Here is a 25,742-nt window from a genome sequence, read left to right as displayed (position 1 = left end):
CATTTCAGAGGCCTAACATTCCGATCACCCAGAAAAACCCCAGATGTCTACTAAGCATGAAACTCTTAATGCCTACAGAGGCCACATAAGAGATAAGCTGTCTTTTTAGTACAGTAAATGCAATACAACCTGCAGTTAAATCTCTGTGCCACAAATCTGGGTGCAGCAAAACAAATGGGATCCTATCTCCCTTTTCCAAAATAAACACCTTCAGCAGGAAAGACATCTCTAACAGAGATATTTTTACCCAGGAACCCAAGTTCCCTAACAACACAGAACAGCAAGCTCTCTCTAGCAAGGTTGAGATAGCTCCAGTCAGGTTTTGTTTGGATGATCGTGAAGTAGGGGCTCTCGTCTGGTACAAGTTCCAGCGCCTCTAGACTCCATTCTTCTCTCTCTCTTTCCTGCTTCTTCTTTCTTTTCATTGTTCGCCCTGTGCTCTTAATGTGATCTTATATGGTGTGTTTCTGTACTGCTTGTTGACAATCATCAATCCAAAGCTTACCTAGGTATCCTTAGGTATGTTGGTTTCTTAACAAGGGACCTCCACATTTCAACAAACATCCTCTCTGCTTTGAAAATAGAAGTGTTTACTCTGACAAGTGTTACAATTTATCTTAAATCTAAGAGAAACTTCTCAGTCAAAGCTCTAACAATATTTTTCTCTTTCTATATACCTATACATACCTATATCTATTATTACTGAATGCCATTGTGTGTGCTGAAAGTAAATTTGTGATAAAAAAAGAGTTTGTTTATTTTTGTCTGCTTTATAATGGTGCATTTAATTAATAGATTATTTTTGTCTTTAGAAAGTTTATCTACAGGGATATTTAATCTCTGTGCTGATTTTTTGGACTAGTGATTATTGCCAGTGAGATCCAATAGAGAGCCCTTTCAGATTTTTCTCACCTTACATTCTTACATGGTGTCAAGATCAATGTTATTGTGACTGTCCTATTATAGAAATGTGTTGCACATGAAGAGAATAATTGGAAAAGCAATAGGATGTGGAAACATAAAATCAGTCTTAAGAACAAATGCAGATATTTAGTACATTCATTCCTCCTGATATACTGGGGAATATGTGAATATTAGGGAATTGAGTAGAGTGCCTGTTGCCTGTGTGGAGCAGAGAGCTAGTTTTGCTAGGGGAATTAGAGTGCAGATTCAGAGGGCAGAAGTGGAAAACAAAAAAAGACAACAAGTGCAAGCAGACACTGGTGAGAATCAAAGTCCACACATATACTGTAAGTAGTGCAAGTGGTTACTGCTAAGGACAGTCATTTTTATTACTTTTTTAAGTTTTATGTGTCTAGAGCTATGTCACACTGATTAGCTGTAATAAGGATAAACAAAGCTTTCCTTGCTTGTTTACTTTAATGTAAGTACAAATTATACGTCTGCTGAGATGTTTCTGCTTTCTAGTGAAATGGTTAAACTTCATAATTGATATCACATTTTGGTCATTTTCATTTTATGGTATTCATCCACTTAAACATTTATTGATCTCTGATTCTAGGTGACACTGTTCCAGTCTGTGACTGACCCAGGAAAAACAGAGGAAATATTTTCATTCTATGTTGACCCCTCGGTCAGTAACCTCACTCTCTACATCACAGGGAGCTTCCTCAACTTCAAACTGCACAGCCCTGCAGGTAAAGAAAAATAGCATTTCATCTCTGCCCTGTATAAAAGGCAACACATCACCTCTAACCTATACAAAAGGCAATACATAATAAGAAAAATAAGGAAAAGAATAAATACACTTACTGTATATAGTGCCTTTCTGGATACTAAACATAAACAAAAAAATATGTTGCAAAGTTGCAATGAGGCGGGTAATGTGGTTGGGCAGTTTGGCTGGGTTATTATGGTTATTGTCAATGATGTGACAGAAGTTTCTGGATCTAGCAGACTCTATCGTATCCTTATATTCAGACAGTGTGTTTGTTCCAAGCCTGATAATGATACAGTTCTATGCAAAAATTTGGACATCCCTGGCCAGATAACATGTTTTGTTGGTTTTCTAAGTGCACAGGAGTTAATGCAAACTCCAAAGGAGGTGTTACTAAGTACGGACTGATAGGGTGCCCAAACTTTTGTACATGCCTGTACATGCCACATTTACTGTTTTATTTGTTTCAATCTGTTAAATTTAGCTAATTTATTTCAACAAATAGTAACTGTGCGTTACAATTCGCAAAAATATGTCTAATTTTATTTTGTTCGCTGCAGAGGTTGTGTTTACTTCTTTTCACTTAGAAAATCAACAAAATCTGTAGTTTGGCCAGGGGTGCCCAAACCTTTGCAAATGTATGTGCATGCCAGAAACACACCACCTACATTCAAGTTTCTGGGAGACCGGGGTACCAGGGACAGAGTGAGAAAAAGAGATGGTTTGATTTTTTAAAGGAACTAAGGTTTCCTTCTTCTACATTGTGTCTTGCAAAAAGAATCGGCCCCTTCCAACAGTGTCTTATTTTGGTGACTTAGAAATGATCTAGGAAAAACATTTAAGCAGGCATTTAATCAAAACTTAAAAGCTCAAACTAAACATTTTTTTGGTGTTAGCAGAAACTGCAATGAAAAATATAAAACTGTTTATTTCTTACAGAAAAAGGAATTCAACATTTCCTTTATAAAAATCATTTCTGTCCTCTGGGAACAAACACTATCACCATCCTAATACAACAAGCAAATAACACCTCTGTCCTTTACAACACACAGTTTGTCTTTCCATTGAAAACTGTTACAATGAGTAACACACTCTATTCTACGTAAGTATTAACAAATCACTGGTAACACCACCAATAATGTCTGATGTCAGTCCTCTACTACAGTCAAAATACTTCACCTCTAACATTTATCAGCAAAAGGACCTCACAACTTGTTATTGCTGCACAACAACATGTTATTGCTGTTCTGTACAGCAGACAATACATAACATCTCATCTCTATAATGACACACTTTTCCTCTGTCCTGTACAACTCAAAACAAGTGTTGTGTTTATTGTAATGTGACTCCTGCAGGTTTATCTCAGAACAGTTCTGTGATAGAAGGACCTTTAGGCAGGCTGCATGCTGTGGGGAATTTATACACTGTGTACCTAGAGAACCAGACTGGACTGTGGGAGATCAATGTCACATCCTCAAGGCCCTGCAGCATCAAAGTCACAGGTGAGCTCTCTCAGTCTCTCATTAATGCTAGCATTAATGGAGTTTGTGGTTTTGTATGATCGTGAATGCAGTTTTACATCTTTTGAATTAAGGATATGATGTTGTGTATAATACAACTTGCATTATTTGTAGAAGTTGATAATGTTGAAGATGACTTTTAAAGGTAAGAGTGCTGGGTATTGTTTTCATGGCATCACTACACATTTCTGTATAGTAATTATTTTCTTTGGCTTCTTGGTTTATTTCTTAAGAATTCTCTTTTTTAAGGATTAGAGACTGTTTGTCATGATCGCTACTCCTCCTCCTAAGGGCGCTCCAGCCCTTCCTCGTTCTGTCCCATTACCCACACCTGTTCCTTATTTCAGCCCCACTTCAGTTCCACCTTAAAAGCCAGACGCAGACGTCACTCGAGGCTCTTCATTAAATCCCGTTTCGTGAGAGCCCGGGTCCTGCTGCGTCTGGCTCCATTATGGTTTTAACTTTCTGTTGCTGATCCCCCCCGCCGGTTCCAACCCGGTTCCCGTTCTTTTTCCCCCGGATGGATCGCCTGGCCATGGACTTTAGCTTCTGTTTTGGATTACCCGTTTGGACTTCTACATGGATTGTTTGCCCCGGAATCACTACCCCTGGACACCTGCACCCCTTGGACATGCCCCCGTCTCCATACCCTCTCCTGCATGACTTTTTCCCCATTGTGTCGTCTGCATAGGGCCTCGAAAGAACTGTTCGTGACACTGTTTACAGAGATGATTTTGTGTTGCGAAGTTCTTCAAAATTATAACTAGGTAACATGTGTATGGTAGCACAGTGGTTAGCGTTGCTACCTTACAGCTACAGAGCCCCTTGGTTCCATTTCTGGGTGTCATGACTAGTGCTGCCCCTGGACATGTAGGTGTTACAGACCCAATAGCTAGGCTTCCGGCACACACCACAGGCACAAGACAATGTGGCACCAAGCCAGCCTGAGGTGACACTGTCTCCTCGAGTCTGGGGATGGAGTTGGCTGCAGGGTGTTACTCTCATCAGATTTGGATAGTGGGATGGAGGACAGCCTGCTGGAGTTGGCCAGGGTGCAAATAAGCAGATTGACTGACTGGAGAGCAGGAAGGGGAGGTGCAGGATGGGAATGAGCCACCAAAGTCCAGAGCTGTGTTTCATCTAAAAGGCATTGCAGGAACGAGGAGTCTGACTTCCCTGGCCGGCAGGAAACTCCCAATAGGGGAACCACAGACCAGGCCACTTTTGCACTGTCAACCTGGTCTCCTGGAAGACAGTCCTCAGGGGAAGCACTGTCTGGAAAAAGACAGAACCAGATTTCCAGGACTGGGCAAGGAGACATCTGCTGAGCTTCTCTCTCAACCACTGGAATCCTCCAGACAGCACAGCCACAGGCAAAGCTCCTGCTGGAGCCCTAGCGAACTGGAACTTTTAGACAGGCAGGGCATCTACATTAGGATGCTGTTTATAGATTACAGCTCAGCCTTCAACACAATTGTTCCCTCCAAGCTGGTCCTGAAAATCTGGAATCTGGGCTTTTGCAGTTCCACCTGCAACTGGATACTGGAGTTCATGATGGGTACACCACAGGTACAAGAATGTACACTAGGTGGATGCTGCACGTTGGTGGTGGAGGAGAGTCCCTGTTACCTGTAAAGCGCTTTGAGTGGAGTGTCCAGAAAAGCGCTATATAAGTGTAAGCTATTATTATTATTATTATTATTATTATTACTCCTTGTTCACCTATGATTGTACAGCCATTTACAACAGCAACCACATTATTAAGTTAGCTGATGACACCACAGTTATGGAGCTGATCACAATGTTGACTCTGTATAAAGGAGTAAGGTTGAAGTAAGACAAGATGTGAAAAGGGTTAACTTAAGTCAGTTCTGCCTGAAAATTAGACTTCTAAGCAACAGGAGTTTATGGTAGGAAAGTGAGAACTGATAAGGATTCCAGATGCCAGCTAGGAAAACCCCTGGGGACTTAATCCCTGACCATTTGGCCAAAAGGCTGTTTAACTGGTGAAACACGTGACCTCCCCCCTTTACCATAATAACGAATGACGTCCGAAGCAGCAAGGAAGGACTATATAAACCTGAAGTTTGTAGCAGCACCTTGAACAATATTCCGGTTTTGTTGTTTCTTGTGGGAAACGGACTTCGGCTTTATTGTTCCTTGCTCATCTGTTTAACTTCATCTCGGGATCCAGAACCTTATTCTTTCTGTTACAACAAGGTAGAGCCCCTAATAAGGATGAACAAGACAAAAGAACTCATTGTGAACTTCAGGAGACCCAGAGGGAATCTCGCCCCAATCAGTATTGAGGGCAAATGGTCAGCTGCTTCAGATTCCTCGGACTGCAGATCTCCGCCAGCTTGGCTTAGCCTCACAACACAAAATATAAAACATGAAAGCTGTATTTAGCACATTTCTATTACAATAACCGCCAACAAATGAAGGGTTTTTGAAAGTTTTCAGATCCTGATAATTCGATTGAAGACTTTGCATCTAATTTATTTGGGCTGATGACTGTGTCTGTTCACAGGTCAGAGTGTCATCGGTTTCCTGTATTCCTTTGTGCAGCTCTTTCAGGGACCTCACCCTGGCTTGGCATTGATCGAGGGGCGCCCCCAAGTTGGTAAGATAGGAAAGTCAGTTGTTTCAGGTGAAAATGGGTACATAACAAGTGAAATGCTGATGGTTGCTTTGGTGTTCTATTAAGTTTCTTTTTTTGTATTGACACAAAGTTTACCTGTGTCACTCTCTCTTTCATCTTCATTTCTAAAAATATTTTGATATTTTTCCTACGTTAGCAGAACATAACAGTTTCTTAGATTGACATAACAGACCACTTTAATCTCCAAGTAGATTCTCCAACTTAAAACTGCTGCTTTTCAGGATTTAGGGCTTCATTCACTCAACTGCAGTAGTATTAGTAGTATAAACTGCATGTATTAAATTCAATTTGGTTAAATTTAGCAACACAGCATAGCAATCTTGCCAGGTAGAAGATGGAGTTTAGCATGAACAGAAAAACATTATATTTATTATGATATGTAAATAATTCAAATACATTGATATTTTTCAATTATGATTTCTGGAAATGTGTGCAATATCTGTATGTAATTTTGTGATTATCCTAATAGTCACCTATAATCTACCTCTCAGCCTTTCTCATTTTTTTTTCCACAGGCAAGAATGCCACTCTGTTAGTGTCAGTAACGGGCTCTGAGTCTCTGAGAGTGGCAGAGGTCTCTCTGGTGTCAGCTTCTGGTTCAAGAGTGCAGAGGGGCAGTATTACTCCACTGGACAGGAATGACAGGAGAGAATATCTGGTGTCAGTGCCCAGTGTACCTGCAGGGCAGTTCAGTGTCTTACTGATTGGGGTGGACAATACTTCATCCACACCCTTCCAGAGGCAATCCAACACTCAATTCACATCCACCAGCATTGAGGTCAAGGCAAGTAAACACTCTTACCAGCAGTTTGATGGGTAAGGTTGGGCAAACAAATGTTCAACTGAAATTTGTCTATTTACAATTAATTTAAACAGGACAGATACAGATACTGTCTTTTATTTTCATTCTTTATATGTTTTTGTTTCCTGTGACCTCATAGGGTTAAAATTAAGAGAAAAGAAGTCTGATGTCCTTAGCATGCAATAAACATATCCTAAGCAGTTGAGAGTAACTATAGTGCTGGCATGATTGTATTACTTTGTGGGGTGATTCACTGGTGAAATAACGTAGACTGTTCACCTCAAAGGCTCAGGCCAACACAACTCTGGAGCCTGGAAAAGATTTCATCATCCCCTTCACTGTAGCGACCAATGGGATGGGAGAAACATACACCATCAATGCACGAGATGACAAGGGATTCGTCAAAGCATTCACAGACAAGTGAGTACAACAAAAAAAAAATAGAGGAAGAGAAACAAACAAATAAGAAGTCATATTACTTTTCTTCTGACATAAATAGTTTAAAATAAATTATGCAATAGATGCATCAGTAATATTGCCCCAACCCCCGGAGCACTGGATTATTGTTAATAAAAGTCTTGGTACTTAATAGAGTTTAATTTAGTATTGATTCATTTCCAAACTTTACATATTAGAGGGAGCATATTTCCTCTGTCAGTTGGGTCATGTATGACAATTTCATATTCAGTCAGCAGCTCCACTATAATGTAATTCTGGAAGACTAAAGTGAGAAATTGCCTCACCAGTTGAATTAAGGAGAAACCTTTGGGAGGCCAGAAAGTCCAATTGCATAGATAAATTTAACAGGGGTTATTTGTGAAGGATTTTCTTGTCCACAGGGGAATGTGACACTTTACTGTATTGTAAGCACTGCTGCAGTAAACTGGATTTCCTTGTTTGACTCCAGTACCAGCACATACCTTGTCCGGCTTAGCTTTTGTGATCTGAAAGGGTACAATAATGCTATTCTGTGTTGCAAAAATGGAGATGTTGATACATAATGAAATAAAAGCCAAGTAGGTTTTGTGATTACAAGCTATGGAGCAGACCTGGTTCTTATTAAACAAGTCTTTATTACTCCAATGTAAAAAATTGAAAGGACTATTAATAAGTTTGTGACAATAGAAAATAAGTGAAACCATTTCTGTGATTTAATTAAACTTTTTTATTAACCATTAAATATAAATTCCATCCATATAAGTCAAAATTTAGCTACAGTACTACATAATTACATCTTAATGTCATGATGCTAGTGTCTGGGGGTTACACAAAAAATAAAAAAATACACAAAGTAAACACAATTTGAAGTTTTTTTTACCAGATGAAGACATTTCACATGGTAGAATAGGAATATATAAACGGTTACAAACAGCAGGAGGCCATTTGAGCCACGTTTTCCATTGGATAGTTATCATTTAGGGTTAGTAACATTTTAACAAAAAGAACCATGTTCAATCACCAGGGTTTGACAAAATTTAGGATTTTCACTTTCACAAATGCTCACGAAGAGTAATATCTGGTTACATAACTACAGTAACATATCTTCAACTCTTGACCTGCTCTGGGGCAGCTGAACGTATCCTGGAAAAAACAGGAAAAGCTATTGTAAAACATTACTAAGATAAACTGAACCTGGCTACATTATGAGTTGAAAACTACAACAAAATTGAAGCGTCATACACTGTATGAATGGCAGCACCAGAGGCATTTGCATTGAAAAAACTTTTTTTCAATATTGTAGCTAGTCAATAAATTAAACAGAAAACTAAAGAAGAAGAAACTTTATTTTACAGTTTGCATATTAGCAAATTACTGTTTTTGTCTTGGCTGGAGATTAATGTATAAAAGGTAAGTTACTCTTTTAAAATGTGAGTTGGTCGAACACACTGCATTTCAGCTGTGTGATGCCATTAAAGTCAACCTGTAATGGCAATCAGAAAAGAATGTTCTTTAATTACATGTGAGTTGTTTAGGTGGCTGGGTGTTAACCTTACCAGGAAAATATTATCATAGCGCTAATATTTTTTCAGCTCATGGAGTCATTCTGTCTTATTTTTTTCAGAAAAGCATGTGAGGAGTGAAGGTGCAGGGCTTTCATTTTGTAAGCATGATACTAGAATGATGTCATCAGCACTTAGACAAGTATTACACATTGCTAGTTTTTTATATCAAAAGGGCTAGTTATTAATAATATTATACTAGTGAGTTAAAGAATGTATATATTACTTGTCCTGAGGGTGATATTTTTAAGTTACTCATGCAATAATTCCCCTATAGATGTTGCAAATTCAATATTGGTATGAGCGTCTACTGAAAACATTTTTAATAATATTGCTTTGAAACTTTAAAAAAAAGTTACTTTAAAAAAATAACATTACAAAAATAATTATTATTAACAGTGCCAAAAGAGATTTTCTTATTAGGCCAGACTCACTGGGTGTCTCTGCATAAGATTGTTATTAATCCTTTATTGTGCAATTATTTCTTGTATTTATATTATTCTAATTCTGTTTCAGTTGACTGAAAGTAAGAGTAATTATATTCAAAATTATTCAACTAAAGTAAAAGTGGATGACTAGAAAGTGGCTATGACTAAAAGACATTTAAGTCAACTTGGCTAAGATTATGACTAAATCAGGTGACTGAATTAACACTGCTGGAGCCCCACAGAAAGACTCCTTTTCCTTCTTGAGATCAGGCTGAGAGAATGGCCACCACACAGTGGAGTACAGTGAAATTGCCACATTGCTTGTTCTTAGTTAAGTCTTTGTTCTTTGTTAGCAAGGTTAGTTAGCAAAACAATGTGTCTGAATGTCACAGTCCAATAACAACAGCATACACTGCATAACAGTCACTAAACTAACAGAAAATAGTTTAAAATTCAATGTAGTCAGTGCACCACTGTACAACAAAAGACACACCACTAACTGAAATGCTGTAACGCATCTGATTCCGGAAGGTAAACCAATATCTTACACCAGCTAGTTACAATGCAAAATTACACATGATAATGTAAAATGATCATGATCAAAAACATTTATCCACATCAAAGAACTGATTAACCTAACAGAGTAAATTAACATCCTTAACTAGCTACCTCAGTCTCCAGACCTCAATTCAATTTATTATAACCATTTATTGTTCAAAGTCAAGAAGGCAAACCACCGATGGAAAACAAAGTGCCTGAAGGACCTAGAGCATATCTGTCTTGATAAATGGTCCAAAAAAACTGTGAAGACCAGAACCTCATAGTAGAGTGCAGGTAGCATCAGTCTGATTCTTCTCCCTCTTGATTGTGTAATGCTCACCAAAAATCCTGACAGAAAATTAGGCCTTGTAGGGAATGTCTTAAATATATAGTCCATTGCAAGTCATCGTGGTTTCACTGTGCTTGGATACTGTGTTCAGTTCCTTTAGTTTTATCTGAAGATAAATAGAGCAGCCAGAAAAATAGTTGAATATCTGTCGTCTATACAGGTGTGGCTATGTGGCTTTTGCCCGCCTCACCTCCTACAGTGCTTAGAGGCTAGCCAGGGGACCACCATTCATCAATGTTTCGCCCCCTTACCGCGGTACATCTCCTAGTGGTGGGGCAGTGACAGGGATGTCTCCCTGTCACCCCCTGCAGCTGGCCTCTCCCTAATTAGTTTTTTTCTTGCCCCCAGGTCCTATCTCTTCTCCTCAGCCATAGCTAGAAGCTTCCTTTTTCCACCTCCTCCACTAGGTGCTTTACTCCCACTCCCACATCCCCGAGGAGGTGTAACATTGATGTACTTTTAAAGCTTCAGCATTCCACTTCCACAGGGCAGGTCTCCAGTGTGGTCTCCAGCCACCTTCTCTGCATTCTGCTGTGAGCTCAGAGTACCTCAGCCTCTTCCTCTCATATGCGGCGTCTATTACCCTCCTCTCACAGGACTGTCAGTTCTACAAGGAGTACAGTCTTGGTCTCTTCTGTCCACACTACTATATCAGGGCACAGTGCCGTGCTACAGATTTGCATTCTTGCAGCCCGTCAGAATATGCTGCAGGTTTCTATTGGGGGTGTCACAAAGATGGCAGGCCTCCTCCATCCTGTACCATAGGTGGGGTTTCTTGGAGCAAGGCAGGATATCATAGGTCGCCCTGATCAGATAACTGAGGTGTGTTTACTGGGACCTTCCACATGTCCTCCAGATGATTTTCCTGTTCACCACAGTCTCACACTTAGTACAGCTTCCCTGTTGGCCTTGTGAAACTGCTTTTATCCTCTCCATCTTTGTGACCTCCATGACCACCATCTCTTTCCAATCATTATTGTTGGCTTTGGACCACATGCGAAGTCTGTCTCCATCCTAGTCCTGCTTGACCTGTTTGGATTGATCCAACCACCTCCCTGTGTTGCAGCCTGTTCACGGTCTTCTGCATTTAATCTTGTGCCCTCCAACTTCTTCCAGTATGCACCTGGACATTGACACCTCTGAGTGTCTGGTTGCTGGACTCTCTCAGTTCCATGATTAGCCTGCTCTTCTCCTGCTTATAGCCTACACTTATGGATTTTATAGGAAGCTAGAGAGAGTTCCTCCCAAAGAGGCCCATCTCTGAGAGACATTGTGGGAAGTTTAGCCACTTTCAATTGTAAATGTTGGCTTTTATGTCTATTTTTTCAATTATTGTTGAGGTCATCTCACAGATCTTCACATTATCCTTTGGTACAGTATAAATTGGTAGCACCACACCTTGTACTTTCCAGTAATCTGATATCTCTGCTGCATTAATATCTATATAATAGTATACCATATAATAGCATTAATATTTATTATCTGCCAAGACTTGGGTGGGTTGCTCTGCAATCAGGGGGATGCGCTCTCCGCCTACCGAAATGGAGATCTCATCCTTATCCCCTTCCTGATTGACAGGCATCTGGACTTACTTGGCTTAAACTTCACTCATGCCCAAGTGATCAGCTCATCCATTCTCCTCAACAATCTGGCTGTGCATGCTGCTGTCCTCAGTGAGCTCGTGAGGTCTTCCATGTCCCTGATGTTAGCCTTATGCCACCTAATGATCTCAAAGGCCACCACGAACAGTATTGGAGAGAAGGAACATCCCACTGTTATTCAAACTTCCAGTTGCTGCCAGCCTCTTGTATAATCCTGTAGCGCAAAGCACATTTATAAGTCCCTGAAGTAGTTGATTACCATTCCTTTAACACATTCTGGAAAGTAAAACAAGTCCAGGACAAATGCATTTAAATGCATGTACATTTCAATTACACATGATGTGCTCTGTGTTACGATCCCTGCCTCCCAGCAACGGAAGAGGCAGAAGAAGGCGTAGTCTTAGTTCATCAGTCCACCTATCAGTGTACTTATTCACCACCACACCTCCGTCTCATTTTGTATTTAAGCACTAGTCTTTCCCTCCCTCCTCGCTCAGTATTGGGTTTACCTTTTGAGCTTCTTAGTTGTGCTATGCCTTCTTCCTCTTGTTACTTTGTTGGTTTTCGGACTTCGGTTTATTCGGATTACGGCTTGGCGTCGGTACTCACTCCCTGTTCTGGATTACTGGCTTCCCCTGGACTCTCGGATGGCTCTTTCGACTACGGTTTTTTGGATTACGGTCTGGCTTCAGTAGCTCACTCCCTGTCTGGATCTCTGGCTTCCCCTAGACTCTCGGATAGCTCTTTCGTCTTCGGTTTTGGATTACGGTCTGGCTACGGTAACTCACTTCCTGTTTGGATCTCTGGCTTCCCCTGGACTCTCGGCTCGTTCCTTCGACTACCATTTTTCTTTGGATCATGGCTAGACTTTATCAGCTCCTGCAAGTGGGTTCATTACTTGGTTTCGGTTTCACTTACCGAATCCGTAACAGAATACTGAGCCCTATAACATGGACCCAGCGGAGCAAGAGGATAATCGTTCGGTTTTAGATCATCACGGGCAAGCATTACTCCAGTTAACGGCTTCCATCCTACAGATTTCAGCGCACCTGTCGGCAATGCCGCCTACCGGTAGTGGTGAAAGTAATGCTGAAGCAGCTGTTTCGGCACAGCCCCAGCCGGCTTTTACACCCGCCCCTCGACCTCTTCCTCTTACCCCACCTGACAGGTTTGACGGCAACCCTACGAAGTGTCGGGGCTTCTCAGCTCAGTGTGCACTGGTTTTCAGGCTCCATCCTGAAACTTTTTTTTCTTCTCAGGACAAGATAACCTTTGTAGTTTCTTTGTTAAATGGCCGTGCTCTGCAATGGGCTACTGCTCTATTAGATCGCGAGGCTCCTGAAGTACAGAACTACGATCTCTTTTTTGAGAGATTTAAGGTTTTTTTTGTCGTTCCTCGGCTGGACAAGACTCCGCCTTCCGCCTCTCTTCTATCCGCCAGGGCCACAGGTCTGCACAGGATTATGCCATAGACTTTCGAGTAGCAGCGGCTGAGACTCACTGGGATGATTATGATTTTTCTTTTCCGGCAAGGATTATGTGAAGAAATTAAGGATCACCTGGTATCTATGCCACAGTTGGGCAGAAGTAATTTCCCAGGTGTTAGAATTAGTCAGACGAGTAGAGAAAGATCTCGGACATGAATATTAGAGATTTTTTGGCCACCACCTACCAGAACCCTGGACTTGGAAAAACCTATGGAAACTGCCCGCACCCGGTTAACCCCAGAAGAAAGAGAGAGACGCCGACGAGAGGGTCGCTGCATGTACTGTGGAAAATTAGGACACTTTAAAGCTGACTGCCCGGTGTTACACTCATCTTTGAGGCGCCTTCCTACTACTCAAGATCCTGAGGTGAGGGAGAGAATTCGATCCTCTCAGTTTTTTTTCAGGATTTTCCACGCTGTTTTGGGGCAATAAACGGATGCCACTTCTTGCTTTTTTTTACTCTGGGGCAGCGGGGAACTGCCTCCATAGCTCAAAGTTGGAACTTACCCTTGACCCAGGTGACTCCCCCTCTTCGTGTACAATCTATAGATGGTTCCCCAGTATCTCCAGGATTAATAAGATGGCAAACTGAACTAGTAAGATTGCAAATTGGCGCCACACACATGGAAGATATCTGGTTTTATCTCCTTGAGACCTTGCACATCCCCTGGTCCTTGGCTCCAACAGCATGACCCTAACATTTCTTGGTCCTGCAGAGAAATATTTACTTGGGGACCCTGATGTATAAGTAGTTGCTGCCGTCTTCCTGTAAGAGTTGCATTCACAGAAACACCCCCTTCTGGTGTTCCTACTATACCCCCCAATATTCTGATCTGTAGGAAGCCTTTAATGAGCAGGAGGCTTTGGCTCTCCCACCCCATCGACCTTATGATTGTGCCATCGACTTTTGCCAGGAACTATCCCTCCTAAAGGTTGTATATTTCCGCTCTCCAATACTGAATCCGAGGCCCTGAAAGTATATATACAAGATTCGCTGAAGGCTGGAATTATACGTCCATCCACTTCGCCTGCATGTGCCAGTTTTTTTTTTTGTGGGAAAAAAGGATGGTGGGCTTTGTCTCTGTATTATCGCGGCCTTAATGAAATCACTATTAAGAACCGGTACCCTTTGCCTCTAATTCCTGCAGCGCTTGAGTCCGTGCATGGGGCTAAGATCTTCACCAAACTGGATCTACGAGGGGCCTATAAATTAATCCGTATTCGGGAAGGGGACAAGTGGAAGACAGTATTCATGACAACCCATGGACATTACGAATATTTAGTCATGCCTTTTGGTTTGGTTAATGCCCCAGCAGTATTTCAGACCTTTATTAATTATATTTTTTGTGATCTGCTGCAAAGCTGCAAAGATTTGTCTTGGTATACCTTGATGACATTCTAATTTTTTCTAATACCTTCCAGGATCATGTTCTCCATGTCAGAGAAGTACTCTCCCGGCTCATTAAGAATAAACTGTATGTCAAACTGGAGAAGCGCACTTTCAATGCTTCCAGGATTCATTTTTTAGGTTACATCTTCTCTCCAGAAGGGGTGGAAATGGACTCAAGTAAAGTCTCCGCGATTACTGATTGGCCCACACCCAAGAACCTTAAAGAGTCACCGGCCGCTTTGGTGACTCTGGATAACCTCGGGCCGATCGCACGTCCTCCGTGGCGGCGACGACTCATTCGAATGTCTGCCCTATCAACTTTCGATGGTACTATCTGTGCCTACCATGGTGACCACGGGTAACGGGGACATACAACATACAACAGTTCCTTGGCTTTGCTAACTTTTAAAGGAGGTTTATTCGAAATTTCAGCTCGGTGGTTGCTCCCATAATCTCTTTAACTCGCAAAGGACCTACACAAGGTAAACTAGATTCAATTTTCCTATCACCTACACTCCAGGCTCTAAAAACATCAAAGCTGATGCTCACTCACGAATCCATGACGCCCCGGGGCTGAACTGCTTCCTGAACCCATCATCCCATCTGGCAAATTCCTGGGTACTGTAAGATGGGACATAGAAGTTATTGATAGACACGCCTTGGCTGGAAAACAGTACCTCCTCTGTGCCCTCAGGACAAGTTATTTGTCTCAACCCCTGTCAGATCTTCAGTCTTACAATGGGGACATGACTCCCGTTCCGCCGGACACCCTGGATAGAGACGTACCTTGGATTTAATCTCCAGAGACTTCTGGTGGCCTACCATGGTGAAAGATGTCAAGGAGTATGTCCAGGCCTGCTCTATCTGTTCCCGAATTAAGTCTTCTTGGATGAGGGCGGCAAGCCCTCTTTAACCCTTACCTATCCCCGACCGTCCTTGGACCCACCTCTCAGTTGATTTTATTACAGACCTTCCACCAAGCCAAGGATACACAACTGTTATGGTAGTAGTAGATCGCGTCTCTAAATCCGCCCATTTTATTCCCCTACCATCCTTGCCTTCGGCTAGGGAACTAGCAGACTTGTTCGTACTGCATATCTTCCGCCTTCACGGCATCCCTAAAGATATTGTTTCTGATAGGGGCCCCCAGTTTGTTTCCCGATTTTGGAAGGCTTTCTGGGAGCATCAGTTTCGCTAACTTCATCTTACCACCCTCAGGCCAATGGTCAAACTGAACGCATGAATCAAGAACTGCTAACCTACTTACGGGTATATATCTCATCCACCCATGATAACTGGGTGTCATTGCTTCCATGGGCAGAGTATGCTCACAATTTGTTATATACTTAATCTACGGGCATGTCTCCCTTCAAGCGTGCCTTAGGTTATCAGCCTCCTCTCTTTCCAGACTCCCCTCCTGACACGGAAGTGCCATCTGTTCAGGAATATATCACTAACCTGCAGGACTTCTGGAGGAAGACTAAAACTGCCCTTCTTCACACAGCAGCTCAGCAGAAGAACATGGCGGATTGGCACCGTCGAACCACACCCAGATTTCAACGTGGACAATTTGTCTCATCTTGTATTTAAGCACTAGTCTTTCCCTACCTCCCCACTCAGTATTGGTTTTCCTTTCGAGCTTCTTAGTTGCACTACGCCTTCTTCCTCTTGTTACTTAGTTGGTTTTCGGACTTCGTTTTTTTCGGATTACGGCTTGGCTTTGGTACTCACTCAGTGTTTTGGATTACTGGCTTCCCCTGGACTCTCGGATAGCTCTTTCGACTACGGTTTTTCGGATTACCGTATTCTATCTAATTGCATCTCTGACATAAAAATTTGGATGACTCAAAACTTCCTTCATCTTAACTGTGACAAGACTGAAGTCATGCTTATTGGTACCCCCCATCAACTTCGTAAAGCTAGTCCTGTAACCCTGTCTGCAGATGGCTCTGTATTTGAGCTTCAATCAAAATTGAAAAACCTTGGGGTTATATTCGATTCTGGCCTAACATTCGACCCACATGTACAGCATACTGTCAAAACAGTAAAAACAGAAAAAAAGCTTTTTTTCACCTTAGAAATATCGCAAGACTACGCCCTATGCTATCATTAACTGTGGCTGAAAAGCTGATCAACATATTTGTATTCTCTCAAATTGACTACTGCAATGCTCTACTCCCTGGGGTATCTAAATCTACTCTGAACAAGCTGCAGTATGTCCAAAATTCAGCAGCCAGAATCCTGACCAGGTCTATCTAGTGCAAGTGTTCACATTACTCTTATCCTGGAGTGCTTGCACTGGCTTCCGGTCAAATTCCGCGTAGACTTTAAAATCCTCATGCTCACCTATAAGGCTCTGCATGGCTTGGCACCTCAATACCTGTCTGAACTTTTATCGCCCTACTCCCCACCTCACAACCTCCGCTCTTCAAATTTTGCCCTCCTTACTGTCCCCCAAGCCCATCTACATTGTATGGGCGACAGGGCCTTCTCCTGCTATGCCCCCAAGCTCTGGAACTCTTTGCCCAAGGACATTAGAGAGTCACCTTCTCTAAACTCCTTCAAATCCAGACTCAAAACCTTCTTCTTCAGAAAAGCCTTTACTTAACTGGTTCCATTCTTCACCCCTCTGCTCTTCTTAATACCACCTTCCACGGTCTCCTCTATTGTTATTGTTGTATTGCTGTAATTATAATTGTGTCCTATCTTGTGAAATCTTCTTATTTATTGTTGTATTCTTCTTATTTATTGTTATTGTCATCCTGTAAAGCGCTTTGAGAAGCCACCTTTAAAGGCACTATATAAAATAAAGTTTATTATTATTATTATTATTATTATTATTATTATTATTATTATTACGGTCTGGCTTCGGTAGCTCACTCCCTGTTTGGATCTCTGGCTTCCCCTGGAGCCTCAGCTCGTTTTTTCGACTAGTTTTCTTTGGATCACGGCTAGGCTTTATCAGCTCCTGCAAGTGGGTTCATTACTTGTTTCGGTTTCACTTACCGAATCCGTAACACTCTGTTTTTATTGAGGATTATAATATGTTGTTCGAGATCAAAAGGAAACACATTTCCTTTTTTTGTGCCCCGAGTTGTTTTCTACATTGAACAGTTTTTTCCCCCGTTTTCTCTATATTACTCATCTTTGTGACAAACAGTACAAAAGCTGTTTAACATTTGGTTCCGACTGCAACTCACACCTCCGAGAGCCCTTTTATTACTTTTATTACTGAAAGGATAACATGGTGCTGTAGCATCTATTAATTCATCTATTAATTCATCTATTATTAGCAGGAGGTAAGCTAAGAATTTAGAAATGTTATGTTATGTTAGAAATGTTATGAACCTTTGAATCAAAAACTGTACAATACCATACATTTCCATCTGTTTTTACAATTAATGCGATCCACTACACTACTCATTTTACCGCAAGTTACCATATTAATACCGTAAATTCTCACATAGTGCCGCATGATACCACGTGGTACTGCAAGTAAAACAATAGTATCCGGAATTTCCGCAAGGTGGAGCCAATAAAGCTCAACCTCTCATGTTTGAGCTGTCGCCATCAAAGTCTTTAACGAAGATATTACTAATAGTATTAATAATGAATGACCTTGGACAAGCTGTAAGTGTAAACTCAAAGTATTGCCCTGGTCAACATTCTTTTTTTCATTGACCGTCTTTGTAAAAGTAACACCACAGCATTTCGCAATCACGCATGTTTCCAATCATGCAAAGTACAGTGATTCACCATGCCTTTCACATGCTCATAAAAGAGATTGATTTAGGAACATTAACATATTACCGTATGCAAACTGTACCATATACAGTATGTATATGTATATTTAATGTCTTAACTGTGCCCGTTTAAGTATTGAATATTCATATCTAATTTTACCACTGAAGGGAAATCTTAGTAGCTGAGCATAAAAAGAATAGGAGCATACTGCAACGCGTGTGAAGGCCATAAACGATATTAATTTTGGAACATAAACATACAGTATATGGCTGGTCTCGGTACTTTAAAGAAAACATACACGAAACATGGTTTCATTATGACCAGAATCGGTCTTGAGATATTTTTAACTTGATTTACAGTATTTGAGAGGTATGTCTTAACACCGATACTACAGTGCTTAAGTACTGCTCACGTATATGTTTCTAGGTTTATATTATGCATTTCATACGGTCAAATTACTTTTGAGCAACTAATAAGAAGCGCGAAACGGTATGCGTTTTAGTTTCGTTTTGTGCTGGGACCCGTGGATTGATTAGAGATATCAAGTACATACAAGTCATTTTTTAAATGTTGTAGTTCGTCTTGAAAAAATGTTACGAGTACATCATCTATCAACAATTACACAGGTTCTGTTTCCATATTGTGGATTTTGGTTACGTAATATTATTTTCTAGATTTCACGTTGTGAATATATGATTTGGGCAAACAGAGCCGCAAAGAAGTACATTATAGGTTGTTGTTTTTTTTTTTGCAGTTTTATCTAGAACAAGCGATGCTTAAATCTTTGTCTGATTCTTGTGAAACTATCCACACGACAGTTACAGTACCTAGGAGTTGACTTCAGTGATGTCACCGATGGGATGTTTCTAAAAATCCATCCTCTGTAAAACGTCTTCTCTAGCTGTCCTGCTAGAGTATTCGCTAATGAAGCTGTGTGTTCTGAGCCTGGATCTCTACATTTCTGTATGAACCAGCTTAGAGGGCTAAAGACAGCTTGTGTTTAAATTGAGTGTAAGGCAATTTATGCTTCTAAAGTCATGGTCAGCATTTATTATTGTACTGTAAACTTGTTCTGTGCCAAGTCACATTATTTTATAGCGTTTTTATAGCGTTATCGAATCCGGTGGCGCTGTGTGTTAGTTTCCTGACTCCCATGTCACATGGTCTGTGATTGAAACCTGTAAAACCGGTTTAATTCGTCACAGCCAGCACTCCGGTTGTAAAGTAGAAGCAGGCGAGATTTCTAGCGAAAAACACCTCCCCCTTCTTCAGGTGTGAGGGTCTTCTGCTCAGAATGAAACGCTAAAATGTAATGTAGGCTCTGAATGGGTTCAATTATGATTTGGGCTTGATTAAGGTCGCTGCCTTTCATCTAAAACCCTACTTGAATCCTTCTAAACTAAAAATCAGTGTTAGTGAGTTCTAAATAAAGAGGTATCCAGGTAACAGTGAAACGGGCGGACAGTCTGGGGAGATCGCCCGTTTTCCATGTAAATAGTTTCGCACCCCTTGGTGTTTCTCTCGCTCTCTCTCGGGTCACCTGATCATTAGCTCGAAAGATTTGAGTGCTTTGTGTATATTCTAATGGTAGTGGGGGCAGGGTGTGTGGGAACAGGTTTGGTTGAAATTGCATTGGAGATCTATGTTCTTCACACTTGAAACATTTTCTCTGAAAGCATTTTCTTCGCAGTTTAACCGATCTTGTTACAGCATGTTACAGTTTACTATTATTAACCATATTAATTTTAAGTGCTTAATGTAAAATCTTGTAAAAATATATTTCCATTGTTCAAATATACATTAAGTCTGACTATCATATAATAAGTTAAATACAAAACTAAAGAAAAAATAGGGTTAAATCTAATTCAAAATATTTTGCTAACAATGTTAACTGTTTATGAATAATAAAATGTATTAACTAAGGAGTAGGATGGCACAGTTGTTAGTATGTTTTTTGTTTTGTTTCTTTTTCATAAATACAACAGTAGTACCTGATGTCTCAGTGGCTTTCAAAATTAAATTATGCATGCAAACCTGTGAACTAGAAAGATAACTAAGATATCCATCCATTTATAATGGTGGCAAAGTGGTTAGCATTGCTATCTTGCAGCACTGGGGTCCTAGGTTCAATTCCTGCCATCCTGTGTGTGTGGGGTTTACATGTTCTCTCTGGGTTACATGGTTTTTCTCCATATGTGTGATATGACTCCCTCTCGCACTCTAAAACATACTGGTAAGTTAATTGGTTTATGGGAAAACTGGCCCTGGTGTGTGTGTGTTTGTGTCTGTCTGTCCTGTGATGGACTGGCGCTATGTCCAGGGTGTATTCTGCCTTGTGTCCATTGCTTACTGGGATAGGCTCCAAATCCTCTCTACTGGATAAAGAGATTAGAAATGGAAGTAAAGGCACTGTGTGGATGGAACCATACACAGTGTTAGAAACCCACTATGAAATGGCAGCATCTCACTGAGAATAAAACATTTTATAGTGCTGGCTTAAGGAAACAGCCTTTCCACCTCTCTTGCACATCAGTATCCATACCTAGTTATTTAAACAAATTGCCTCTAATTATAAACATCTTAATATGCTGGCTCTGTGGATCCGCATCAGCTATGTTTGCCCATCCCTTCAATTCATGTGCATCCAACACACAGTTCAATGCCAGCAACTACACATAATCTAAAATACAACCCTTATTTCAGTATCTATGTAAACATATAGTCTGTTAACTTCATCATCTTCATCAAAAGTATGCCTAACCCCATTAGGAAGTGTTCTTGTTATAAGTGTATTCCTCAGCTTTCCGCAAATTATCTTCTTCTTGCCAACATCTCTAGTCTTTTATCCTGCAATAACTTAGCCAACACTTAAATCTCCAAAAGCTGCTTGTGTTAATTTCTTTAAATCACAAATATCATGTGTAAATACTGGCCATGTAATACTCTGCATTGTGGAATAATAGTTTATTTTAAAGGGAACTAGAGAAACTAAGAACTAGAGAAATCAAGAAAGGCTTTTTTTTCTAGAATTAATAAATGCACATCCTGTTCACTGGGGAAATTAAATCCACACTGAGCAATCTTCAATATGTTCAGAATATGACAGCAAGAATCCTATCAGGGATGCATTACACCTGTTTTCAAGTCCTTGCACTGGTTACCTATCAGATTTCGAGTCAACTGTTATTATTGATCTCCGAATTATTGTACTTGACATGACTTCATTCAGCCTTTCCTGAACGTCTATGACAGGCAGAGAGAGTGCTGTTTCTGGTGCGATCTTTTGCAGCTGACATTTCACTGTTTTAAACGAACAAGAAATTAGATTGCTCATAAATCACTTATTCTATATAAACACAGCGTAATTGCCCTCCGAAAATCCTCTTTTTCTTGTTCGTTTTAGAGAACTTGATCGAAACCGATTTTAGATGTCAGAAAGGATTTATTTTCTCTGTATTTCCTACATTGCTTTGTCGAGATTTTAACTTTATATCTAGGCTCAGATTTCAACTATAAATCGTACAGTAATTAATAGCAGTAAATACTGATGTTTATACATAAAAAAGTCATGCCTTGGAGTTTAGACCCCCAAAGGAATGCCATAGACTCAAACTGCAAAATAAACACATACAGAAAGAAAGTATTTGTATTGTAATTGCAAATCCTGGTACTGTATGAGTGATTGGTATGACTTTCCTCATTACAAATCTCTTATTAGAATTTAAATTTCTCTGTAACTCCAGGTCAGAACAGAGAAAATGTAACTGCCTTAAGGAGTTTACGATTATGAACAATAGAAGGATAAGCATGATACGTATGTCTTCTGTCATTTTCTAAGTCATGTTACTGAGCACCAAATCTTATTGAGAATATGAATCCATTTAAGGTTTATACCATTAAAGTAAGGGTTTATTCCATGCTGAAAATGTTTGTACCAGACTTTTTTGAGGCCTGTTTAATTGTGTCTGAAGTCTGATGTTGTAAATGTTATTGTTAAAAAGATCCATGAAAATGTCACTACTAAAGTTAGCTGGTACTGTTGGTATTGTAAGTGGCAAGTAGAGCTCATATTTTAGATTTTGTGTAGTTGCTAGCGTTGAACTGTGTGTTGGATGCACATGAATTGAAGGAATGGGCAAACATAGCTGATGCGGGTCCACAGAGCCAGCATATTAAGATGTTTATAATTAGAGGCAATTTGTTTAAATAACTAGGTATGGATACTGATGTGCAAGAGAGGTGGAAAGGCTGTTTCCTTAAGCCAGCACTATAAAATGTTTTATTCTCAGTGAGATGCTGCCATTTCATTGTGGGTTTCTGGGTTTCTTCAGTGCCTTTACTTCCATCCATTTCTAATCTCTTTATCCAGTACAGAGGATTTGGAGCCTATCCCAGTAAGCGACGGACACAAGGCAGAATACACCCTGGACATAGCGCCAGTCCATCACAGGACAGACAGACAAACACACACACACCAGGGCCAGTTTAAATCTAACCTCAGAACCTTTCTTTTCAGAAGACTTAGTGTCTGTATCTGCTTCATTTTCTAATTTTGGTAGCACCTCTAACTGCTTGTCTTTCTTATATGCATTTACTTTGTAATCTGTGGTCCTTTTATCTGTTTTTACATCTACTGTATTGCTTTGAGATGCCACCTTTAATGGTGATATATCAAATAAAGTTTTTTATTATTGTTATAGGGAAACATGATCAGATTTTCCCTGGTTCAGAAAAAAATATCTAAAGTATACTAGTTTGTCACTCTTCTCATTCCCTTTGCTAAATGACTTTTCATACTAATCTGATCAATCTAACTGCCAGTTTTCTGTGCTTTCTCTATCCTGCTAGATTTGCAATTATTCTGAAAATTTTCATCTTGAAATAACTCATTTCTAAATACCTTTTTCACTGTTAACATCTTGCAGCAACTCTGCGACAAAATCTACACTCTGACAGTTCATCCTGCTACCAACATTAAATAAAAAAAATCTTAAGATTTCTATATTTATGTCTTTATTTAGTGGTTTCATTAGTGACAAAGGCTAAACTTTCTTGGAAAAATGTCTTTTATGTGTTGCGGAAAAAACTGACTTGCTTTAACAAAATATGTTTACAAATCTTTTCACCTGGCATTTTCGTAGTTAGAAATTATGGAACGCTCTGTTAAAAGCAAGTGAGTTTTTATGTCCGTTGCAGTTCTTTTGCAACATGAATATAATTATATCGTTATTAATTTCTTGAGATACGCGATTCCATATTATATTCCCTTTTAATCAAATTCTAAAAGTATGCTTTTTGACTCCGGTATCACGTTAGTTAAAGACTTCGAAGCTTAAAATGTTTAGGGAGAAATGGAATACTGGTGTGTATTTTTTTCTTTAAAGTACCAAGACCAGCTATATACTGTATGTTTATGTTCCAAAATTAATATCGTTTATGACCTTCAGATGCGTTATGCTCCTCTTCTTTTTATGCTCAGCTACTAAAATTTCCCTTTAGTGGTAAAATTCCATATAAATATTCAAAACTAAGCGGATTGAAATGTGCACAGTAAAGACATCAAATGATTAAATCTTTTCACTACCAACCAAGGCACCACGAGTGCCCCTGTCGGTCATTTTGGCCAGCCAATCACTTACTGCGGTGCCCTGTGGGTTGGTTACTGTACCGCGGGTTTTTACCGCTCATTTTGAATGGCTGCATCTGTATGTGTGTGCTCTAGGTTCCCTGGTAACATTTTTATTAATGGGAAATCCTTTACCTCATTTTTGACTAGTGGATAAACTTTCTGCTGTTTTTGTGTCATACACACCGTATTTCACTCTTTTTAGTACCCTGGGTATCATTTCTTATACCATGCTAACATGTTTGTTTAGCCTTTCTTCTTTCTGGATGCTTCACTTTATAATTGACCTTCCCAATTCTCTGAATCCCTTAATAAGGCTCTAGCAATTTAGGAACATACATTCCACTGTAGGAACAAGAAAGAGTACATCTCCTGGTTTAGTGATCTGGTGTTTTACTTCTACCTGTCTTAGTTGCTCTCTGACAATAAGTAATTTTCTATATTGTTGTCTTCCAGTCTAAACCTGACCAATGGGGGCAGTGCTGAGGGCTCAGTGACACTTGTAGCACCAAATGGCACAGAATCTGGAACAGACGTGTCACTCACCGTTGAGGTGGCGTCTTCATCCACTGGCAATTTTAACTACATTGTTCTCCGTATCACTGTTGCCAGTAAGGTAAGCCTAAAAGATTAAATATATAAGGCTTGTCTGGTCTTAGTTTAAAATTCAACAGAAAGACTATTGCTGTGCTGCACCAAAAACCAAGTGTGCCATCTGCAGGTAGTTTTGCTGTCTGAAAGAATTGGTGTTTAATTGTACTACTGAATATCAGCATGATTCAGGATCATTGATTAGGCATTTTCCATAATGTCCATAATGAAGGACAGTAGATATACAGTAATATTGTGACAACATGCACAATCACACAACTCATTTTCAAAATGAGTGAGATTTGTATCGTGTTAGGTCTTGCAAAGATAATTGTTTTTTCACCTTTGCCCATTCAGGTGACAGACTTCCGCCCGCCAGTTTGCAACATAACTTGGGTGACAGCAAACTGTACAGAGGACTGCAGCCTAAAAAACTGGGAACTCTCAGCCAACCTGAGTGACGGGAGAGGGTCAGGAATCCAGAGTGTGTACTCCCGCCTGGGCAATGGCTCACTCAGTATCACACGATCACTGGACACAGAAGGCATCAACGTCACTGTGGCCACCTACAGTGCCACCTGTTGCTCCCCAGATGTAGAAATTATTGCAGTGGATGCTGTAGGCAATGTGGGTACCTGCAGGCACTCCATCAGGACCTCAGAAATATCAACTACTCCTCCCTACTCCCCCACTACTACTACCACCACCAGATTCTACTCCACTAACACCACTATCTCTGTCTCAAGTTCCACTCTGTCTATCTCTTCCACAACTGGAGGCTTCTCCTTCACTCTCAAACTGTGCTTAATGCTCTTCCTCACCATCACACTGTCACCTTGAGCTTTTAACTCATGAACAGATAAAAAGCAGCGAGTATGTTACATACTATACATGACAGTACACTACGTACATTTTAATTTCTTTAAAGAAAAAGACATTCAAAAATAAATGTAAACAAAGAACATTACGTAAAAGCATAAGCATGTCATCTTAAAATCAAAGTAAAAAATAAAAAGATTGAAGCGTCAGCAATCTGTTTTATTCTGTTGTGCCTCTGTTCCTTTTAATGTGCTTTTGTGTTTGGAGAACTGGACAAACTAGACAGCTCTCTGTTTCTGTTTCAAGTAAACCTTTTGGATTATTTTTCTCTGATCTTTAAGAATAAAATAAGTGGCTTACAAAAATAGTGGATATCGGAAATTGACCAAGTGGATAAATCAATAATCATAACTCCCAACTTGTAAATAACTTTGCCAAGAATATACCCTAAGGTTGGTATTGTTAAAGGCACATGAGTTTGTTTTCTGGCACAGCTATGGTGAAA

The 25,742-nt window shown here is 40.1% G+C and overlaps 1 protein-coding gene and 1 long non-coding RNA gene across 2 annotated transcripts in view; one reads left to right on the top strand and one right to left on the bottom strand.

The window, feature by feature from the left end:
* The window catches only part of LOC148647981 (von Willebrand factor A domain-containing protein 7-like), a 49,656-nt gene extending 24,210 nt beyond the window's left edge, over nt 1-25,446 (top strand). The window contains exons 10-16 of the mRNA XM_088607469.1: nt 1,523-1,658; nt 3,034-3,180; nt 5,729-5,821; nt 6,376-6,644; nt 6,949-7,082; nt 24,284-24,443; nt 24,776-25,446. Of these exons, the coding sequence (XP_088463595.1) occupies nt 1,523-1,658; nt 3,034-3,180; nt 5,729-5,821; nt 6,376-6,644; nt 6,949-7,082; nt 24,284-24,443; nt 24,776-25,258 (1,422 nt within the window). The 3' untranslated portion in view covers nt 25,259-25,446. The remainder of the gene's footprint in view (nt 1-1,522; nt 1,659-3,033; nt 3,181-5,728; nt 5,822-6,375; nt 6,645-6,948; nt 7,083-24,283; nt 24,444-24,775) is intronic.
* On the bottom strand, nt 7,804-15,895 carry LOC148647982 (uncharacterized). Its single transcript, XR_015926631.1, has 2 exons — nt 15,007-15,895; nt 7,804-8,243 (listed from the first exon to the last, which is right to left on the bottom strand). It is a non-coding gene; the product is annotated as an uncharacterized LOC148647982 (long non-coding RNA).
* Nucleotides 25,447-25,742: the final 296 nt, after the last annotated feature.

This window comes from Lepisosteus platostomus, chromosome 15 (assembly GCF_059453375.1).
Source record: "Lepisosteus platostomus isolate fLepPlt1 chromosome 15, fLepPlt1.hap1, whole genome shotgun sequence".
NCBI classification, from domain to species: domain Eukaryota; kingdom Metazoa; phylum Chordata; class Actinopteri; order Semionotiformes; family Lepisosteidae; genus Lepisosteus; species Lepisosteus platostomus.
This window is presented reverse-complemented; position numbering and strand designations above follow the sequence as displayed.